General features: G+C 37.8%; 1 protein-coding gene across 2 annotated transcripts in view; it reads right to left on the bottom strand.

Moving 5' to 3' along the window:
• TBC1D19 (TBC1 domain family member 19) overlaps positions 1 to 21971 on the bottom strand; it is a 53648-nt gene extending 31677 nt beyond the window's left edge. Inside the window, exons 1-5 of one of the 2 annotated variants that reach the window (XM_072862854.1) lie at positions 21765 to 21971; positions 11560 to 11632; positions 10747 to 10792; positions 8879 to 8954; positions 639 to 713 (exon numbers count right to left, since the gene is read on the bottom strand). In XM_072862854.1, the coding sequence (XP_072718955.1) occupies positions 639 to 713; positions 8879 to 8954; positions 10747 to 10792; positions 11560 to 11632; positions 21765 to 21863 (369 nt within the window). In that variant the 5' untranslated portion in view covers positions 21864 to 21971. The remainder of the gene's footprint in view (positions 1 to 638; positions 714 to 8878; positions 8955 to 10746; positions 10793 to 11559; positions 11633 to 21764) is intronic. The other variant, XM_072862853.1, reaches the window with a different exon arrangement.
• Positions 21972 to 22195: the final 224 nt, after the last annotated feature.

The following is a 22195-nucleotide window of genomic DNA, read 5'->3' as shown; positions in this document are numbered from 1 at the left end:
GGCAGTCATGAAAAGCAAACACAGCTGCACCCTTTATCTCATATGATGAACCATAGAGGTTTTGCTACCTATCATAGATATGCAACAAGAGAAAAATAAAGAACAAAACATTCTAACGTCATTCCCCAATTCCATGATCTTTCAAATTAAAGCCTCTAAATTAATAAAAACCAGAACAAACAAACCAGAGCAGAATGACAAACAAAATTAGCAAGGTACCAGTATCTCTCTCTCCTAAAGTACCAGTTCAACTGTACCTTTCTCCAGCATACAAAATATATCTATACTGTGTACAGACTATGCAGCTAGAAGTTATACAGCTGAATCTGCACACAAAAACGCTCTATTAAGAGCAATGAACGTAGCAATTAGCTTTCCAACATGCTGCTCCCTCAAGAGGCTAAGTACTGCAACAGCAAAGAGGAAGATCTACCTATAGAATTCATCTTCTCCCAAGTTCAGATGGTGCATACACGGCCACTATCCCTGAAAATTATTCTGTATTAAAATTATTTGGATACTGGCCTTGCAGCTCTTGATAACCATGTGTAAAATGAACACTACATTACAAGTGTGTAAGACGAGGCTAAATTTCCAAACAATATCAGCTTGGCAACAGAAAGTTAATAATACATTACCTTCTGTGCTAGTGGGATACTGAGTTCTGTGCACATGCTGTTTAGACTTTTTAGAATTCGCTTCTCCCAGCTTCCCTAAAACACACCAAAAAATTACATGGAATTTCTTTTTCCTCCAATTGCATTTATCATGTAATAACAGGCAGCTTTTTAAAGTCATATGTAAGAAAGGATAGCAGGAGTGACTGACTGACATCTGCAAAAATATTAAGGGAATATTTACATGCGTGTTTAAATGGAAACAATAGAGCAAACAGATTTCATCATTTACATCAGAATAAAGAATCAGAAAAATCAGTTGTTCACATTTCAAATCTCCAAAAAGCATGTATTTCACAATTACTGATTTTTGGCATATGCCTAATGATCAAGCTTCCTTATATATCAACATTTAACAAATTTTTCAAGTGATTATAAGCAGGGCAATCAACTACGTATGGGGAATGCCTTCTCTACTTTGTGACCTGAAGAAAGTGCAAGTCTTTCCCCACAAAAGGTATCTTAGATGTTCTCAGAAGTTAAAAAAGTTAGAAAACTGGTATTCTGTAATGCTCAAAAAAATAGTTCTTCTAAAATAACGCTCAGGAAATAGTTCTCTAATCAAAGAGAAAACCAGAACTAGACAATACCTCAGTAGCAAGTGGACAGCTTAAAGAGCAATCAGATTCTTCTGACTATTGCATTAGACTTCAAACTTACCATATGGTGCCAAATCCATGCATAATGCCCCTGAAGTTAATGCCAACTAGTATTGACTTCCTAGTCAACTAACTTAGGATTTTGCTTCCGTGATTACAGCAGCACTGGTGGGTTTTATATTTAATTTAGTTTTCTGTGGATGATGAGTCAGGCCCCGATCAAATGAATGCAAAGACTCCTCTTAATGTCATTTAGCTCTATTTATTATTTGTAATTTGCTCTAGAGACAAATTCTACAACAGTTAGCTACTGTCTAACCACATGTTCCTCAAACTTAAAGTTCTGTCCAAAAAAGGCTGCAGTTTATTAGACAGGAAGCAAATGAAGGGAAGGGCAGATGTTCAAATGTTCTGTTAAAAAATAAAAATTATATCTTTTCTAGATTTGTTTCATTTGAGCTTCCATTTACAAGATCCTCTCATGACTTTTTCCATCAAACAAAATATCTATCTTTCACCAGAAATTTCTTCTCACAATCAAGCCATCTCTTCACCTTCTCTTGCATAAACAAAAGAGATCTGAGTATTAACTGTAAGGAATGTTTTCCAAATTGCAATATTTTTTATAATATTCTGTATAATATTTTTATTTAACTGTATTATCATATTCAAATGCCTTCCAAATGCTGCAGTTACACAACACCATGTCACAAACTGGTTATTCTCTCATGGAGGGCTGGCGTAGAGCATTTACAATACCCTATTTTGCTGAGAAGTGGGGCTTTGTTGCTGGAAAAAATGAGAAGTGAGGGAGCACAAAGACTACTAAGCCATGTAAGATAAGAAAGTGGAAGCAGAGAGAGAATACAGAGGTGTTAGTAGCAGTCTGAAAAAGAAAGTGAAATCAAGATTAAAGGGGGGGGGAAGCACTGATATGCTCCAAGATATAAAAGCTACAAAAGAAGCACAGAGGAGGCAGATGGCAGCTTTGCAAGATCGAGAACCAGCTTGTTCCAAGGAGTGATGGAGGTCAATACTCTCGGTGTGACTGACAACTGCCAGACCAGACATTAACCCGCTTATTGCGTTGGGGATGCAACATGTTAGTAATAAATCACTTCTGGATACTCATAAACTGTGCCATAATTCAACCTTCAAGACTCTGCCCAGTAAAAGATGTTCAAATAAAAGCTACCAAGTCAAAACAAAAGTGAGGGTTACACAGCCTCTCTAAGCAAGACGCCCTTCCCTCTCCTCAAGACAGCAGTTACCTGCAGTCAGCAGAAACAGAACTCAGTATCCTTGACTGAAATAAAAGCCAGAGGCAGAGTTCATAAAGTCATTTCATTGATGGGAACAATACATTTTCCAAGTTGATTCCTCTAATTTTATGAAGAAATTTAACACCAAGAAAACACGTTGCTGGGATTGCTATGGTTACAATGATAACCTTCAGTAAAATAGTTGAAACTTGAGGAAGACAGTACTGCAATTTGGTAACAATTTCAAACATGTCTATTACAAATCAGATTTATCTAATCCTGTAGCAAAGTCATTGATAAACTTTCACTGCAGTTAAATGAAACTGGGTGGACAACAAATAAACTAAACAAAGAAATATGTCACAACTGCATAAACTATCCAGGATTAGTTACAGTTTTTTCCACAATAATGAATCCTAAAATTCTTTCTTCTAGAAGACTAGACAGAAATGTGATTCTTTTAGAGTGTCCCTAGTCAGACCTACTCTGCGGGTAGAATTCAAGGTGTCTGGACACAGATTTCATTTGGTACATTTTCTCTAATCAAAACCTGCAAATTTCAAAAAGAAGAGAAATACAGAAACTATGTTGGTACTGCTGTCATTCTGATGGTCATGAACTTTCCTTTTGGCCTCTGATAAGAGGCGTAACTTAATTTAGGACACAAGAAACCAAATCAGTATATGATCTAAAAGAGATCTGAATATCCTCTACTCCAACTTCTGTAACAAAAACCAGAAATTGTTTTAGGAATAACAAAAATGTTATCAAATTTCTTTTGACTTTAATAGTTTTCAAAGAAAACACCATTTTTCTTTATCAACTGTTCAAGCACTCAAGTCTATTTGCTCAAAGAGATTTAGAAACTAGGAAAGGTGAATTGACTATTGAAGGAAGATGTTTTAAGCAGATCTTCAGCAGTCACAGCATTAGAATATGTAGTATTGTCATTTTAATTTTTACAGAGTCCACCAGTCTGTTTCAAGAAAGAAAATTAATAATTTAGTTGGTTTTTGTCCTTTAGGGATTATTTAACTCTTCTGGGAGAAATTCAGATACAGATAGGAACATCTCTATTATACTTTAGAAAGTTCCTAGTACCCATGCTCCTACTGAAATCAACTGTAATGTTACTCTTATTTCAAATAGGACTGGGGAGTGCTCTAGCTCGTAACTATAAACCTACAGGTCAGAATGCTTTTCTGATTGTGTGTCTGTATAGCATGTACAACATGGGGAATCTGGTCTTAGCTGGGCAAAAAATCTACCAGAATATCAATAGCAAATACAGCAATGTACTTCAAGGTAGTTTTCTATTCAAGCCTATTTATGGACTAATCAAGTTTATGTATGGACTTTCTTCAAAATGCAAGATCTGAAAATGAACAGAGGAACATAGGAAAACTCAAGTACTGGGAGGAAAGGATTTGCTTTAGCAAAGCTCCACTTCAGTAAGATCTTCACAGATTTGGCTAGAAGCATGGAGGTAAAGAATCTAATGAAGCAAGGGACAAACAGGTTAAAACACAATTATGGTATTCTATCTTCCCGGAATTCTGAAGTGCAGCCCACCAGAGAACAATTTATCTTTTCAGGTCCCTGTATTTTTAGATAACCACCTGATGCTACTCAAGTAGAACACACTGAATTACCCTTAAGATTTCCTGAAGTAGTACATTAGAATTCTCATTTTTGCGAATGCACTCCAGTACCCTAGTTTTAAGAACTGCCCTACCTTCAGGAAGGTATACTGTATCACAAAAGATCACCCAGAGTTATGTTTCTGACTGCACAAATTCCAGATAAATCTATAACTTCTTTCACTGGAGACAAATTTAGAAATAATGGAACAAAACTTTAAAGAAGATCAAGCAAAAAACAAGTATTATTAACTCAAACAACGCGAGCTCTCCAGAGTCTGTAGAGTATCTCAGCTTCCTCTGAAGATAGGTAGTTAACTTAATGTTGCCTCCCTCTGGAAAACACCACCTTTCCCACTCCTATTGTGGTAAGCAGCTGCTGGAGCCAAGCAGACCTACTCCAACACAGAACTGGCTGCTGCCTTCCCGTTTTCTTACTCCTTACGCTTTGTAACTGGATGATGGGGCATCATTTCTTATCCACCTATCTCCTTCTTAAGTTTAGTTGTTTAACATTTCTCTCAAAACCCTGAAACAAGCTCCTAGCTTACATCTAAAACCAGGAAAATGGACCTGTATGGATTAAAACATAGCAGTGCAAATTTATGAATTATATATTATGGGACTGTCATGATAAGAGTTCCTGTTGAGATTTACAGCATTTGGTTTGTTGTGAACTTTGTGAAATCTACATACAACACAATTAAAAGACAGTTTCACAGGAGGTATCAGACTGTGGAAACATTTCCTAACATTTCTTTGGACTCAGCTTCTTAATGCTTCTCTTTAGCTCTTTTTTTCTTATTTTTATGTTGTACATTTCATTTCTTCATTGCTGTTTGCAGCAGACTTGTCCTAAATCTAGCAAAGGCTTTCCCAGTGAACTCTGGGAGCAAAACAAGCAGTTGAAGAGGTCTGCAATCATTTTACCTCATCAAAATGTAGAAATTACAATAGCCAATACAGATGTTCGACAGATTCAGGAATGTTTCAACTCACATCAGTCTCTACTGGGCAGGTAAAGCAAATTAGCAAAGTTCAAATTTTTAATCCTAGAATCTAGTGCTAAGACTTTGTCTGCAGTAAGATGCATAAGTTTTAAGCAATAATTCTGCTATGTAACAAGGTGGGAAGAGGTAAGATATCTCCCCAAAATTGTAACCAGACCAAATAGCTCAGAAAACACCAGAGATGTGAAATAATCTGATGTTTTACGGAAAGGTCCTAAATATTATAGCTGATATTCTTCAGGAAACAACAACAACAAAAGACCTAGTATTTATCTGTCTAGGAAAGACCTAAACAATGACAGACTAAAGCAGCTGTACCCAGTGGTCTATCTTGACCCAAACACAGGTCCAGCTCTCCAGCACATGATTAGAAAATACACATTATGTTACATTAATATTCAAAGATATGTAAATATTAATGGCAGCACTTTTTCTACACTGGACAATACCACAACTACATGAATGAATGATTTACAGCATTACTATTTATTGCTATTAATACACTATCCTTTCCTAGAAAGCTGTTTTTCTTTTGAGGTAGTGAAGAGAATACAGTATAAAAACTTCAGTCTGCCACCTAAGAATGAGAAAACAGAAACAATTTGAGGAGAAAAAGGGTTCATTATGAACATTTTAATATCTACTCTAGAAAAATACTAATATAGTTTTAATTACTGATTCAAAGTCATTCCAATAACTGATATCAAAGAAGATGGTTTTCAGAGAGTATTACCCTTCTTTCCAGGATTCTGAAGTAGAGCAAAATTAATTTAGATAGAAAAGGATAAAGAAAATGTCAACGAGTTCATAACAATGGAAACAGCATCTTAAATGGTGGCTGTGCATAATCAAAATATTTTAAACAATATATTTTATATTTTTCCAAATATTTTAAACAAACAAAATCATGGAAACACTAACTTTGTAAGCTTTTTACATTGTATATTGCTCTTTAATCAAAAAGAGTAACAAAATAAAACCTAGTTGTGATTCAACTGATCTGATCAAGATTGTTTTCTTACGGACCTATTACCTACAGTGATAAATGCGCGTGCATCTTGAAAACCAAATGCTCACACATACCTCAGTGGTTTTAGAAAATATAACGTTAAATCCCTAACTGTGTATTTATTACTATTTCACAACTATCACCAATTAGCAATATTTCTCTACAAAAAGGATTCATATGTCCTTATTGAAGAGCTATATTTCAAGAAAGGATGTGAAAGAGGATCTACTGGTTTTGACTGGGATAGAGTTAATTTTCTTAATAGTAGCTGGTATGGTGCTGTGTTTTGGATTTGTGACCAAAATGGTGTTGATAACACACCGATGTTTTAGCTATTGCTGAACAGTGCATACACAGCGTCAAGGCCTTTTCTGTTTCTCATGCTGCCCCAGCAGTGAGTAGGCTGGGGGTGCACAAGAAGTTGGGAGGGGAAAGAGCTGGGACAGCTGACCCCAACTGACCAAAGGGATATTCCATACCATATGATGTCATGCTCTGAATAAAAAAGCTGGGAGAAGGAAGAGGAAGGGGGGGCACTTGGAGTTACAGTGTTTGTCTTCCCAAGTAACCATTACGCGTGATGGAGCCCTGCTTTCCTGAAGATGGCTGAACACCTGCCTGCCCATGGGAAGTAGTGAATGAATTCCTTGTTTTGCTTTGGTTGCGTGCACGGCTTTTGCTTTATCTGTTGAACTGTCTTTACTTGTCTTTATCACAAGTTTTCTCACTTTTGCCCTTCCAATTCTCTCCCCATTACAATTCTCTCTCCCCATTCTAGATTTTCCCGGAAGGACTAAGTGGATTAAAGCTCCTTGCATTCACATCACCCCATGAGATGTACATAGTGCCACACAGCTACTCTGCTTAAATGAGGGCTCTGTCGGCTCCTGGTGCTGAGCCTGAATTAGTACCTCACCATGCTGAGCAGGCAGGGTGTGCTGGTTTTGGCTGGGGTAGAATTAATTTTCTTCCTAGTAGCTAGTAGGGGGCTATGCTTTGGATTTGTGCTGAAAACAGTGTTGATAATACAGAGATGTTTTTGTTACTGCTGAGCAGTGCTTACGCAGAGCCAAGGCCTTTTCTGCTTCTCACCCCACCCCACCAGCGAGGAGGCTGGGGGTGCACAAGAAGCTGGGAGGGGACACGGCTGGGACAGCTGACCCCAGCTGACCAAAGGGCTATTCCATACCCTATGATGTCATGCTCAGCATATAAAGCTGGGGGAAGAAGAAGGAAGGGGGGGATGTTTGGAGTGATGGCGTTTGTCTTCCCAAGTAACCATTACGCATGACGGAGCCCTGCTTTCCTGGAGATGGCTGAACACCTGCCTGCCCATGGGAAGGACTGAATGAATTCCTTGTTTTGCTTTGCTTGCGTGCATGGCTTTTGCTTTCCCTATTAAACTGTCTTTATCTCAACCCATGAGTTTTCTCACTTTTACCCTTCCGATTCTCTCCTCCATCCCACCAGGGGGAAGTGAGCAAGCGGCTGAGCTGCCTACCAGGGTTAATCCACCCCAGAGGATATGGATGCATAGCCCTCTGTGAAATAGGGCTATGAAATTTTGAAATGAGTAAAGATAGGATTTCTCCAACTAATTCCTAAACTATTAGAAAAACAGTCCTTTCCACATAGAGCTAAAAATATTGGTTACCATAAGTATTGTATACACTTTTATAAAATAATAACCAATGAAACTGGTTTAGTCAAACATACACATAGATACAGCTCTGTGGTTTCTGCATTAGTAAACTGATAAGAGTGATTATTTTCAGGCAGTAAATTGTGGCATTGCATTTCACATCACAGAAGAAAAATTGTTTAATACAATCTTTGTCCCCAAGTGCTAAAGACTGAAACCCAGGACAGCAAGATAAGACTTACTGGAATATGCAACAATATGATTGAAAAAGTAACACAATTTGTTGAATACCTTGTAAAAGAATACTGCACTATATTTCTAGGCACAGCTGAGTTAAATATAATTTTATCCTTACCTCAGATATTTTGGTTAGATCATGTTCTGGAAGCATGTTTTTTAACATTTTTATGTGGATTTTTTTAATTATTACTTCAAATGGCATATATTCGTGAAAAAATAAAACCAACAAAGAAAAAATATTTTTTCTCCTGACACCAAAAATCCTCATTTAATCTTTTATAGTCCAGTTTCTCTTATTCTCCTTCAATATGCCTTAAGCTCCTTAGCTCTGTACTTTTCATCTTCCTTTCATATTTCTAAGTACTAAATATAACTCTTCTTCCTGAAGATCTCGCTACCACTGCAGCCTGTTGTCTTTCATTGCCAAATTGCCTGCCAGTGTCTCTCCGTAACAATATTTTTGTAACCCTAAGTAAAATGACCTATAGCTACACTTTTTCTTCTTCCCAACAAAATCAAATCCCCCCCCTTGACATATTTCACATCGTCTCTATTCTACAATATTCACCTACCTGCCACTATATCCTACTTCTTTCATGGTTGGAGAATTACTTGAGTATTTTTTGTATGTATGTAAAATGTCACACATACAACATTATTATTAACTTTGATGCAATTACAAAGTTGTGTTTTTCCTAAGGTATAAAACCTAGAAATTGTATAATAACATTATAGGGAGTAAATCTCAAATAGCCTAATCAAAGATCTGATATGAACAGTAAAACTGATAACAACCAACCTGTGCTTTCCTCATATAAGCTAACGGTTCTTTCATATGCTCAGGTGGTGCTGCAGGATGACAAGGCGAAGGAAACCTTAAAGAAAGTATAGTATATTTTAAATGTTCAGATTTTTATTTTGCTTAATTAATCCTATCTTTGTAAACCTAAACATAATTTCTTTCATGACAGCACTAGTAAAACCACTCTGTATGTTGATCAAGAACTAAAAATGAGCATTATTTTCAGAAGTATTTCTTCCTTATCCTTTCCTATGGACACAAACAATATAAAGGTATGTAAGTATTCATAACATTTTGATATGAGTTGTTCTTACACTAAAAAGAATACTTCCTTATAATTTCACATATTTGTAAAATAAAATCAAATAATTCTATGAACAAATCAGGTATTTTAGAAGTGTATCCTCTTCACATCACGTCATCTTTATGACCCCTGGAACTCTTACTATCCAGGATATTATATTTTTTCAAGAGACAATATATTTTTGGAGGATTTCCTTTTAAAAATAAATAGTGAACATGTACATGTCCAAAGCACTTAGAACTTTGTGGTGCTGACCTAAGCAAAGTTGAATATCCATTCATAAACTGCATTATGCCAAAATATAAAAGCTGGAACAAAACTAAAAAAACTAAACCAAAACAATAATTTGTCTTCCAGTAGTGCAGATTATTTCCAATGAGTTATTGCCAAACATTTCATCCAGCTTAATTTGAACTGTCTCAAATGTCTTTCAGGAAACAAAACTTACACAAGGCTTCTCTTACAGTTAGCCTGAATTTTCATTTGCTTATATGTATTCAGACAGTTCCTATCATATGATTTTGGGAAACCCTCCTCAAATGTCTTCCCATTTTTGACTGGTAAGGTCATTCTTGTAGTTGCCACTAATTTGTTCTGGACAACTCTGTGCCTATGCGTAAAATGGAATAAATACTAACAGATTTTAGCAAGGCTGTTTCTCGTCTTTTCCACAATGCTCATGAAATCATGGTATTCTTAGCTAATTTCAATTTTCCAGAGCTAATTTCATTATTGTTTGCAGCTTATTGCTGTGAACTCAAAGAAAGCATAAGCAATAGTCCAAAAGACAGGTAAATATTATTCCCTTGAAAGATATGATGAAGATGGATCCTTACTAAGAGACAAGTATTTTGCTGAATCGAGTCCTTTGTACTATTAAGACACATTGTTCAAAACTGGTAACTCTAACAAGCTTATTTAAATTAGCACAAATAGCTTTGCATACACATTTCTTATTATACAGTCGCATTTACGGCTATACCTGTTACGAAATTCACCTTTCCACCTTGCCAGAATGTAAAGGCAACTTTTGCTTCCCAGAAGCCTAATCCAAAGTTTGCTGAACAATAATAAAAAGGGAATTTCACAAATTTCAGTGTGTTTATAACCATATTCCAAGCATGATGACCACTGATCTAGTAAGTCTAGAGATCCAATATCTTAAAGGGTTTTTTTTAATAATGAATACAAAAAATATGTGCAATGCTGTCATAAACATCTGAAAATAATTAAAATTCATTTGCAGCAACTACCTCAGCTACACAAGAATTATATTATGACTGTTGGTACCTTTGGAAGTAAAACAACAAAGAAATTACTAAAGTAACTAAAAACCATAGTGATATTTGTTTCACTCATTCTTTAAAATGTACTCAAGTCCAATATTTTCACTAGGATGAAAAAGAAATAACAGCACTTTAAAAACAGAAATGAAGCAGGCACCCTTGGTATGACAGATCTTGCAAATAATAGTAACACATCCTACACCTATATAGACAAATGAATCAAAAGTAAATCATGTGAGTAGAACTTATTAAATAAAAATACTAAATAAACTCACACATTGAGTTCGCTATAAACAGCATTCTGAAGCTTCTTTTCCCAACCTGTTAAAATAAAAAAATATCCAGAAGACAACTTTAGGAAATAATACTAATGGAATATGAATCAGAGGTTGCTTTACAGTCACTAGTTTTCTGTCCTGTCTCAATTCATGTCTACCTACCAGACCGACAGGAAGAGATGAAGAAACCTTAAGCTAATTGAGGTAGGAAAAACTGCAAGTTGAGACCTGTATAAAGTTTGAATATCCCTTATTTCCCATCTACTGCTCAAATAATTACAGCACAGTTTTGTTTAAATAATTATATGCTATTTTTTCGAAGCCATCATATTATTCAAACAACTATAAATATTAATAGACACAGCATTCCTGATTATTATAAATCTTATATCCCTTATCATAAAATCTTCACATTATAGTTACATAGCCTACAACTTCCAATGGAAATCGGAAATTTAACTACGGGTAAAATTTTCAGAAGTACCTCCATGAAGGCTAATTTCCATTTTCAGAAGTGACTGAACTCTTGTACGATTCAGAACTTTCAAAAAAATTACCAGTATCTTATAAAATGATAAAATCACTTCTTTGCATAGCATGTTTTTCAAAATGCTGCTGGAATCCAAGAACTTTTCCCCTTTTAATTTTCTCTATCTTGTTGAATAATCAGAAATCACTGAATGTCTGCTTCTGGCTATTGTCAGCGACAAGATACCAAGCTGCACAAACTACTATTTTCATCATGTATATCACATATATTCTTACACAGATTTATACTATTCACAAATGTATCAATGAAGTATTACAAACCGGATGTCTTCAGAAAATCCTTAATATCTTCTTTTAGTGATTCCAGTTTAATTTCTGGTTTGTGTAGGCTCACCTAATATGAAAAATAAATGAATGAATAAATAAGCATCAAGCACTTTATTTTCCAAAATAGAAAGTAAGTTGTGTATTTTAAGTTATGAAACAAGAAACATACATGCTTAAGGCTACACACAAAGCAAACTGCTTCCTACTAACTTGATAATGGTAAGTGCAGCCAAAAAAAACCAGCCAACTTTTTCCTCACTCGATGTCTTTGCTTTTACATGAGTGCTAGAAGCTGTATGTGGGGAAGGAGAGAGAAGGGAGAGGGAGTATCTAGTGACATATATGCTTAATATTCTGAGTACCCCACATACTTAGCACAAATGCTAGACTCTACGCATTAAAGGATTGGTCATAAGCTAGACAAGTGAATAACTAGAAGCCACTCACCGTATTCTACATGAAAGAATCAAACTGAAAATGTTCCGTAACTTCTCACTTACCCTCCCCAGAGTTCAGCTCTTTCAGGTAAGAAATGCCACATTCAAACTTCAGATAAAAACTATGGACCAAACATTCCTCACTGCAGCTGTGACTACCAGGTTATACAGCCTCTTGTAATGAAATGCACTCCACACAGACAATTAGGCACCAACCAGTTTTACAACCCTACCATGACGCTACCATGCAGATGTTGCTGCAGATTTTTCAGCAACAGCAGGAGCAGCTGCTATAGCATCTCCTTCTTCTTCTATAGCTAGACCAAGAGGAGAAAACAAATAGACCACAAAGGTCCAAAAGGACAACAATCAGAAACTCAGGAGTTTCTGTGAAGTGACTTCTCATACATATTTTCCTAAACATGGAGTGTGGCAATAGCTGATTAACACCAGAGGATAAAGCTAGAGGTTTAGAAAAGAAGAGCAACCCTGGCTGCTGGCTCGAAAATAACACTGGGAGACCTGTGTGCAACTTACTCCACTGCCATGACAGCTCAAGGCGTATGTTAGAAGCATATGGCCACATCATCCACCTAGAAATGTGAGACCTCTCTTACCAAAAGCTACTCAGCAATATGCTGTAGGCGTATCAGCTGCTGATTCTATTGCAGTAAGTTATGCTGCTATTAAAAATAAATTTGCACCAGCTTGTGCAGTTTGCCAGCCCTAACAGCACTGTTGACAGCATGGCATGCTTTAGGTCCATCACACACAACTAACAAACTCCACAATCCTATCATTTGCCTTACAGTTTATATACAGAAAAGGATATTTGCTGTGCTGCACAGCTTGCTGGAAAAGTTGGTCTACATGAATTCACAAGCAGAATTTTAAGGAAATCTTTCCATTTTCCCTCGTTGAAAGGCGGAATGGCTAATAATGCAGAGACTAATAGCATCAGCATTTCTGCTCTTATTTTAAGTCACCTTGCCGTTACAGGTAAGGAAGGCTTTTATATTTGGTTTATCGACTGCAATAGCAAACAGACTGTAAGCATGCTTTCTGAGAAAGAAAGGTGATCATAAGCACAAACCATCAGGTGTGGCGAGTTGCATAACTCTCATGTCAAACAACAAACGCATATTCCTTCCAGCACAATGGTAAAGGCAGGCAAAGGATCATCACTAAAGGCAGGGAAACAAAGATTTTCATGGGAGTTCTTGTGCAGCTCACAAAATACCCTTTTAAGCAACAGCCTCAAGGAATACCTTATGAAGGATTCTTTCTGAAACTACTTTGATGGAAAGTCCTATGTCCGTTTTGGACTGACACATGTCAGGCTGAGTTTAATTTTTTTCTGCTGCAAGGCAGTGGTTTTGTACCTCTCCTGTATGAATTTTAAATAAAGTAACGTGCATCAAACTGGGCAGATTGTGCCTTACTGTTCCTCTGAAGTTGTCGTGCACACTTTTGTAAATGTTCAACTTTGTCTTCTGGGTTAAATACAGCCAATTTTAATCCCAAGGTCCGTGGGGTATTTACCTGTGGGGCCTGGTACATATGCTTCAAAATCCTTTTTAGATATGCAAAAACCCCTCACAAATACAATTCCTTGACAGATGATGAATCACAACAAAAATAAAAGCTTTACAATCTACTAAAAAGTGGGTTAATTGTCTTGACAATGTAAACAGTGTAAGAAGTGACAAAAGTGCAACGAGGAGAATAGTATTTTAGTTCTCTGCTGTTCATACATATGTAAAATTGGTGAGCTTTTGGCTCATTAAGGAAGGTCTGACATTCACACTGACGATCCTTTTTTTTTTGTGGTTTCCTGGCAATTCTGGAAATTGATACAGCATATTGCTTTAGAGGGGATAAAGGAGTTCAGTTCAGACAGACGACTTCCCATTTTCCCTGTCAGCCCAAAAGATACAACAGAAGACTTTCTTGTAAACTGCTGTCCCCAATAGAACCTGTTCCCCAGCTGCAGAACAAAAAAAACAGTGACTCTTTTGTATGCAGCAGGGTGGCAGTCCAAAAGCAAGCAGGACAGCACTCTGGGAAAAACTTTCTCCAAGGATTGCATTAGTGCTTCACCTCCACCAGTTACCTTCACCTCTTCACGCCCATTTACTCAGTCAAGTTCTATTGCACTATTCCTAGCCCTGCTGCAGCTGTAACAAATATTCCTATGCTAATCTTTAATTTATCAAAACTTTTATTTTTAGCCTGCTTCCTGTGTCCTTTTCCTTCTCTTGACTGCAAAATGCCTTACTGAGACAAATTTTCATATAAGAAACATGAAAATTCTCTCCCAAATTATGGGGGCACTTCTATCCCCACTCTTGTAATTTCAGGATGCAATTACCAAAGGCTGCCCCCATTTCCACTTCTCCTTTTGTTCACTTCTGAATTATGATCGATAGATTCCAACAGTGCTACGCAGAGCTACAGAGCCAGAGAAACTGTTACTGTTATGGACTCACTGCATACTGGATTGCCCATCAGTTTTCAAATCAGAAATTAGATAACTGAAAGGTGAGAATCTGGCAGACGGTCCAGGTAGTGCCTGCAGACAGTTCTAACACAGAACAACATACCCTAGCTCTGTGTAATATAACCAAAGAAGAAAACACTTATTTCGGTAGGTGAAAGGAAATCCCTTCAGAATTGCTTTGTTGTAGCTTAACAGCATGATACCTCTTTGGAATCTACAGGGGTTTTTGTGGGCACTGAATTAAGGAGTCAAGGAGACTTAGCAGAGCTGACGTTCCAAAATTACTAGACCGGGTCTCCCACATACTTTTATTTTCCCTTTGGACTAACTGGTCTAACTTATTTCTGTGTTGCACTATGTTGAAAAAAACATTTACGTATTTTGGTAGGGTTTGTTTGTTGTAAACCGCTTGATACAAAGTACTGCCTAAGTATTATTTGCCTTTTCATCCACTATGGTTTTTTGGTAGAATGAAAAACATGTTGACAAAATTTTATTTATATAAAAAGCACTACTATGATTTATGCTGATAAAAATGCCTGGCTAACGTTTACTGGGAAGAAAACACCTTGATGAAATTTGTACTGATGAACTGAATTAATTTCCTGCATAATCAAAATGCAGCATATACCCAGGAAGAACTACAGACTCTCCAATTGCAATACACACATCTTGATGAACAGGTATCTTCCTTTTTTTAAAAAAAATCTGGTACTATCAGGAGGATATCACAAGCAGGGTAAAGGAGAGTGAGCAATATAAGGGAACAACCCATGAAGGCAGAGTGACAGCCAGACCAGGGAAGAAATCACGATATTCAGAGGCTCAGTCAGGCCAAGACACAGTCCTTAAAGGAGACAGGGATGAATGCAGTGTAATTCAGCAAGCAATAACAAATGATTTTTAATAAAAGTTAATGCTGACCAGTTTATCTTCCAGTATAACTGGCATCGTGCATATGCTTATGGATAGGGCACAGGGGTTCAGGCATTGGGTGCCCACATTTATTTACAGTCTTGGTCAGCTTCTTGCAAATCAAGAAGTAACTGGCTGTTAGACATTCCTTCATAAAACAAGCTATCATTACAGCATTTGTTGACATCCTCTTATCCTTCAGCTGTACAGAAGAGAAGGGATAGTTTTGGGACTTTCAAAATTTTTCCAAACCTTCTGGAAGGCAGCTAAGGTACCTTAGCAATCCTTTGTATTTATGTTCTGTGCACATCTTCTTCGCCTTTGGTTTTGGTAAGGTATTCTGCTGAGATCTGGGCAGTCATCATCATAAGTGATACTCTAAATGGGTTACGCTTTCTGTGCTTGGATGCCAAGATGGAAGAAAATCCAGACACTCAACATTGATCTGGCTGAAAGCAAGCAAAAGGATAGCACAGAGCTAGTTGGAAAAAGTTGGTGAGTGTAGTAAATTGATTCATAGAGCAAGTGAACACAAAGAGACAAATCTACTTGCAAATTAGCATCTAAATTTGGAAATGGCATTCCCTCATCATGACTGGAGTGGCACTGATCATGCAAGATGACAGATCAGCCGTCAAGGCACAGCACTCGAAGTATAGGAAAATACCTAGAGGACCAGCAACATACTACAAAGAGGAGGCTTGACAGAACAAAGTGTTCCAGCATAAGTCTAGTGTCAAACTATTTCTTTTCTCAACAAGAATAAACATTGCACGGAAGTGATCCAGCTATACTGAAATGTAGAACTGCATCAGGTGAACACATGTTTTTATCCTGCTGCAAACAGTTCTGCAAATAACTTTACACAATCTAAATATTTTTACAGGCTATCCACCATAATTTCTCTTCAAAGCCTTTTTGTTTTAGACAAGTATGTACACTCTTAGAGCACTTATTACTGTTCATTATGATTTTGCACAATGTTTTCAGCTTTTATTGCTGTTATTTCCCAAATTACAATACAGCACACTACCCCAAATGTAGCCCAACTTTAGCAGAAGTAAATTCAATGAAAGCTAATAAATATTCACCTTTTCTCATATACTCCGTTCTGCCATAACTAGATTTTATAAGGATCCAGCCAACTTGTTAAAAACCACTTCAAGTATGACCACAACAATTTCAACATAAACACTCTCTAAACACTTAAAATCCTACAAATTTAAGGGAGTGATTTTGGTTTATACATTTGTGTAACAGAAAGAGGAATCATTCTGAGCATAACTAAACAAATTTGGTAAGTATAAAACCCTGATTACATTGACAATTCTCCAACCCTTGTACATTTCTACAGTAATTACACTAAGGGAAAAAGTATTGTGAACTTTCTTATACAAGTAAAAATAACCTAGCAGTTGAAACAGAGAGCTTCAATTAGCCTTATACAGGAATAAACAGCTTCAAATGTTACGTTCTCCCACAAGATATGCAGGATACATTTTTAATAATATAATTTTGATGTTTTGATAGATTTTCTAGGTTTTACTTGAATATAAAATTAGTGCTGCAAATAAAACACACACACACAAGGTAAAACATATAATCTACGTTACTAAAAAAAAAAATAAAAATCTGCGAATCAAGCTCGCATTGCTTCTGAACTCCATACTCTGTTCAACATATTCACAACTGCATTCAATTTAAAATTCACTGCACTGCAAATGTGACTACTGAACCATTTAAACCAAAGTACAAAAATCTGTCAGGAGGGGATGGTAAGACCTTTGTTAAATACAATGCACAAAAAGGAATCATTAATTATCTGTGATGACTCATGAGCCTACATTTATTTGCTAACTTTTATTAAATAAATGCTACATTTCACAGAAACATTCTCCTCCTTAATTTGATTTTTTACTTAAGTAGAGATCAGTATCAATTTCTTTTTTTAACTGTTGGAGAAAAATGTAATGAAAATATTCTCAGATTTCTTGCAGACCATTCCCTCCACATAAGTTATTCCAAGCTGTTTATCCGTACTCCCTTTAGAACACCACAGTCGGGCAATATCCCAGCTGCAGCATTCCTAGTGCTCCCAAAGCAAGCTCCTCTCCTTCTTTGCCCTATTTGAAGTCTTGTGAAGACCTTTACCTCTCACTTTTATTACTATTTTCTTTAAACCCTGCTGGTACTAGTCACAGGTCTGTTCAAAGAGTGATGGCAGAGTCCTCTCCTCTAGACAATCATTCTGATCATGACATATCCTAGCGTATCTCCTCTCCACACCTTGTTCATACCTTCAGGTACCTCCTAAAAATCTTTCCTCACTCACAAACTTCATACTCAATTGTCAGAGTGGGGTGGGGTGTCAGCATTGATTCTTACACTCAGGTTACCACTTTTAGCCTACTTTGACAGCCATTATCCTGTTTTTCTACAAGTTCTCCTTCAAGTTGTCCCACTACAGACATACCTACAAGAAACAAATCTGAGAGCATCTACACAGAAAACGCCCAGAGAGATTCCTTGTATTGTGAGTCTTTCTTGGTCAATTTAAAAAATAACGTAGAACCTTTATCTTTCATTTTATTTTCACCTCCTGTTTCAGAAAAGTTCTTTAGTAATAAACTACTGAAGCTTTTGTTTGTTTTTTTTGTTTTGTTTTTGTTTTAAACTTTACTTGTTATTTACCCCTGGCCACTAGAGGTTCCAGGCAACTCAGAGTCAGACTGATTTCTATTAGAGGTTTGCAGAGGACAAACATTAAGATCGATTAATCTTAATTAATAAAGCCTGGTTTCCCTCAAACATGATGAAAAACAAAGTTTCTGAATTATCTGCAAATGAAAATGTGTTAAAAAGGTAGCACGTTTTTCATGTTTCTGAACTGTTCCATTTTTATTATCAGTTCACGGACAAAGATTTTCCCTAAAACAAAACTTGAGCAAGATTTCACAAAAAAGATTGTTTTCAAACGGCATTTTGTGATTGAAGATGTCCGTGTCTCAGTTTTTCTAACTACTTCTAATTTTTACCTTAAAAACATTTACATTTCAGAAAGGGAAGACAAAAATTAAGACAAAAGCAATCAAATCTGGTTACAAACTCACACAGTGAAAGTTCTGCCTGAGAAACTGAGATCAGATTTCTCCCCCGATATCCCAGTAACCCCAGCAGCAATTCTACCTGTTGAAAAGCTACTGTCTAATATTTTGGCTCTTTGTAACTGTTACTCTTTCCTTTCAAACACACTACAAAATATGGTCAGAAGAAATTCCAAAGCAAGTGACAGGCACATTTACACTCTTTCCTGCATTAACCTCTTTGTATTAACTGCAGGCACATTATCAATATACCAAAACTCAACCTACAAAATCAACGTAACATTTAGGTTCCAAATCGTTACTAACAAGCATATGACCCTACTTCCACTTCAGTCCTCGGGACAAAAATGTTATTATCTTGGTATCCACAGAGCTAAAGCTGTGACAGCAAATCACTTGGTGCCCATGCCAAACTTATTTCAAAGAGATTGTGTATCACAGTCCTTGACACTAGCTCAGGCTCTCAGTGACAGCCAAACATAGCACTGGTGTGATCAGTTCATAACCACAGGGCTACTCTGCCAACTCCCACAAATAATGTCAGGATATTGTGTTTTCCCCAAAATTCTATTAACTCGTGAAAGAAACTGTTCATTTTGAGCTCTCCTTCCTAGACATTAAGAGAAGAGATGAATTTACAAAACAGAGTTTTTGTTAATAGCTGAAATACTGTTTGTGAGACCACATGACCTCTCAAAAATTTCAGGCAATATTATAAGGGGCCTTGATCCATTCTAACTCTCATGTTTTCAGAGACGGTAAATATTTTTGAGGAAGCAGCAATGTCAGTTTCTACACTTACAGATAAACAGCAATCTTTGTAAAGGTAAAATATAACTGTAGTATAAATATCCAAAAACAATAAGTAAGTTTTATTCTGATGCATTGCCTCCCAAAAAATGCTTCCCAAAAAATAGCTTAAAAATCGTATAAAAAGGGACCACCTATAGATCAATATTGCAACCAACGCACAATAAGCATTGTTCAGAAACTGACTGTTAACCAGCAGACAAAAAACCCACCACGTCCTATCAATAAACTGGAGTTGAGGTGTGATGCATAGCAATAGCAAAGGTTTCAATTTTATAATGCAACTACAGAAATATCCCATGTAATGGGAGGGAAGTCAAGCATTAACTTAATACAGAGAGTAGCAAAATTCAGAAACCTTCAGAATTCTGTACAGCTGCTAAGGGATGGAGCAAAGATAAGGAACTCACTGATAGGGCTTTTGCAACTGCATAGTACAGCAATAATGTGACCATACAAGCATTATAAATAAAACAAGTCTATACTGTACTTGAAAGAACATAAATGCATGCAAGGTCAATTAAAACAATTCAAGATCAAGGAGAACATACAGATCCCTGACAAACAGGGTGTATATCTGGCCCTATAAATTTAAACTACAAGCTCCAAAAGATGACTTCTTTACATTGAGAAATCCTCTAGCTGATGTGTCTAAAACCTTTCCAGTCTTTCAGATCACTAAACTATAGCTCTCAATTAATCATCTATTACAAACTCTTCAAACACCTGCTCTAAGAATCAACCTGAATGTTGCCCTTTTTATTTTCTTTTCCCTTAGCACTTCATATGTCTAGAATAATCTTCTGACCTATATATACACCTTTTTTTTTCTTCTCCAAGAAATTTGTAAAACAGTGTTCTGCAAAGCTATCATGACAGATTTGGCTGTGGTCATTACACTGTGTTTTATTTATTTTATAGGTTACCTTTATGCTTTAATTATGCAGAGTTTCTGCTTGTATTGAGTAAATTGATATGCTACAGAGTCAGGGAGGGATTTAGGCATTTAACTGCCCTTTCAGACATCAAACACCACCATGGAAGGGCACTGCTAAGGTCCTCAGAGTGTCCACCTGTACAAAATGGCTGTACAAAATAGCCATCCACCAGCAGCATTTAAACACCCCGCCAAGTCCTGAGGACACCAAGCTTCCTCGTGTTCCAAAACAAACACGCAAAGTATCAAATGACTGTGCAATCAGGCCTCACAGGAGACAGAGACAAAAGAATGAATGCAGAGGTGCATACATACAGGTTTTATTACAATCAGTAACGGAGCTGTTAAAAGAAAGTCCTGTTCTGAAATCCCATCACTGCCTTTACTGAGGACAAGGTCTTGAATTTGACTCTCCACACCTCATGTCAGGCTATTTGGGAGGCTGAATTCCCCAACACTTAGCAGAACCCAACGCCTATACTCTTTTATAATTCCAGCCCCCTTCAGGTCATGCACACTTGCTTACTCACATATTTAGAGAGCAGACAGTCAACAGGAGTAAAGCAGACATACATTTAAAAAAGCATTTGGAGACCAAATCCACAAATTTAAAAACAAAACAACAGAAAAGGCACACAGGGATGTCAATTGCTATGGAAAGCTTCAGAGATATTCAGAGAAGAAAATAACGTTTCATTAAAAAACCTAACAAAACTAAGGCAGAAAATGGACATCTGTACAATTGTACAAAATCTGTACAATTTGAAGCACTGTTTGCAAAAAAAAAAAACCAAAACACAAAACCCCCAAGATTTTATAAAACCCAACCCAAAATATTTAAGTAACACACAATAATCGTCATAGCACCACTATCATGTTATTATGGTCATGAACATTGACACTGTTTTAATCTGAAACATCCTAAATGAAGTTCAGCTGAAATATTAAAATCTGGTTTCGACTGCAGATAAATTACTAAATATAAAAAATCAACTGTTTTCCCAGCTACAAAAACGAACTTTCATGTGCGGTTTTCATGTATTTTCACTTCCATTCACCAAATCCTCCTTTTCTCAGGGCACTCTGGAGAAGGGCGCGGGTGGGGAGGGAGGGGGTGGTATTTAAAGCTTTCCAAATTAGAGATTAAAAGACAAAGCGATTCATTTTAGGAACTCTTTGAAGCAGTGAGATTTCAAGAGGATAGTCTTCATATTCACTGCGAAATCCTTCCGTCCCAGGGGGTGAAACTATAAATACTGCTCTAGAAACCAACCAGCCGGCTCTCCGGCCCCGTCGAGAAGGGAGGGAGGGAGGGAAGGCGGGCAGGCAGGCAGGCAGGCAGGCCGGCCCCGGGCCCCCTGCCCCGGCGGAGGCCGCACGGCCTGGGCTGGGCCGGGCCGGGCCGGGGCGGGGGCGACGGCCGGGAACAAAGCGCCGGGGAGGGGAAGCGGGAAAGGGAGGCGGGCCTGTGGGCACAGCGCCAGGTCGGGGCTCACCCGGGCCTGTCGCTCCAGCTGGGAGTGGAGGCTAGAGCCCTTCAGCCGCTGCACAATCCGCGCTATGGTGAGGGAGAGCCCGCTGTCCGGGTCCAGCATCGCGGCGCGGCGCCCCTGGCCGCGGGGGGGCTGCTGCACCGGACCGCTTTCGCCGCGGCACCACGCCTCGTTAACCGGAGTTACCAGGCAACTGCGGGAGCGGCAGTGCTCTTCCGCGGCGGCGTCCGGGTGGAAAAAGCGACGCCTCACAGAAAAGTTCCTCACGGCCGATCGTGACTTGAGCGGGACAGCGTGCCCTCCGCTGCCCGGTGTGGCGGAGGCCCCCGCGGCCCCCTCGGCGCTCAGCCCAGGAGGCCCCACGCTGTCCCCAGAGCCGGGGAGACCGCCCCGGTGGTGCCGTCAGCTGCCACCTCTCCCCGGGCACCTGGCAG

Source organism: Ciconia boyciana, chromosome 5 (genome assembly GCF_034638445.1).
Source record: "Ciconia boyciana chromosome 5, ASM3463844v1, whole genome shotgun sequence".
NCBI lineage: Eukaryota > Metazoa > Chordata > Aves > Ciconiiformes > Ciconiidae > Ciconia > Ciconia boyciana.
This window is presented reverse-complemented; position numbering and strand designations above follow the sequence as displayed.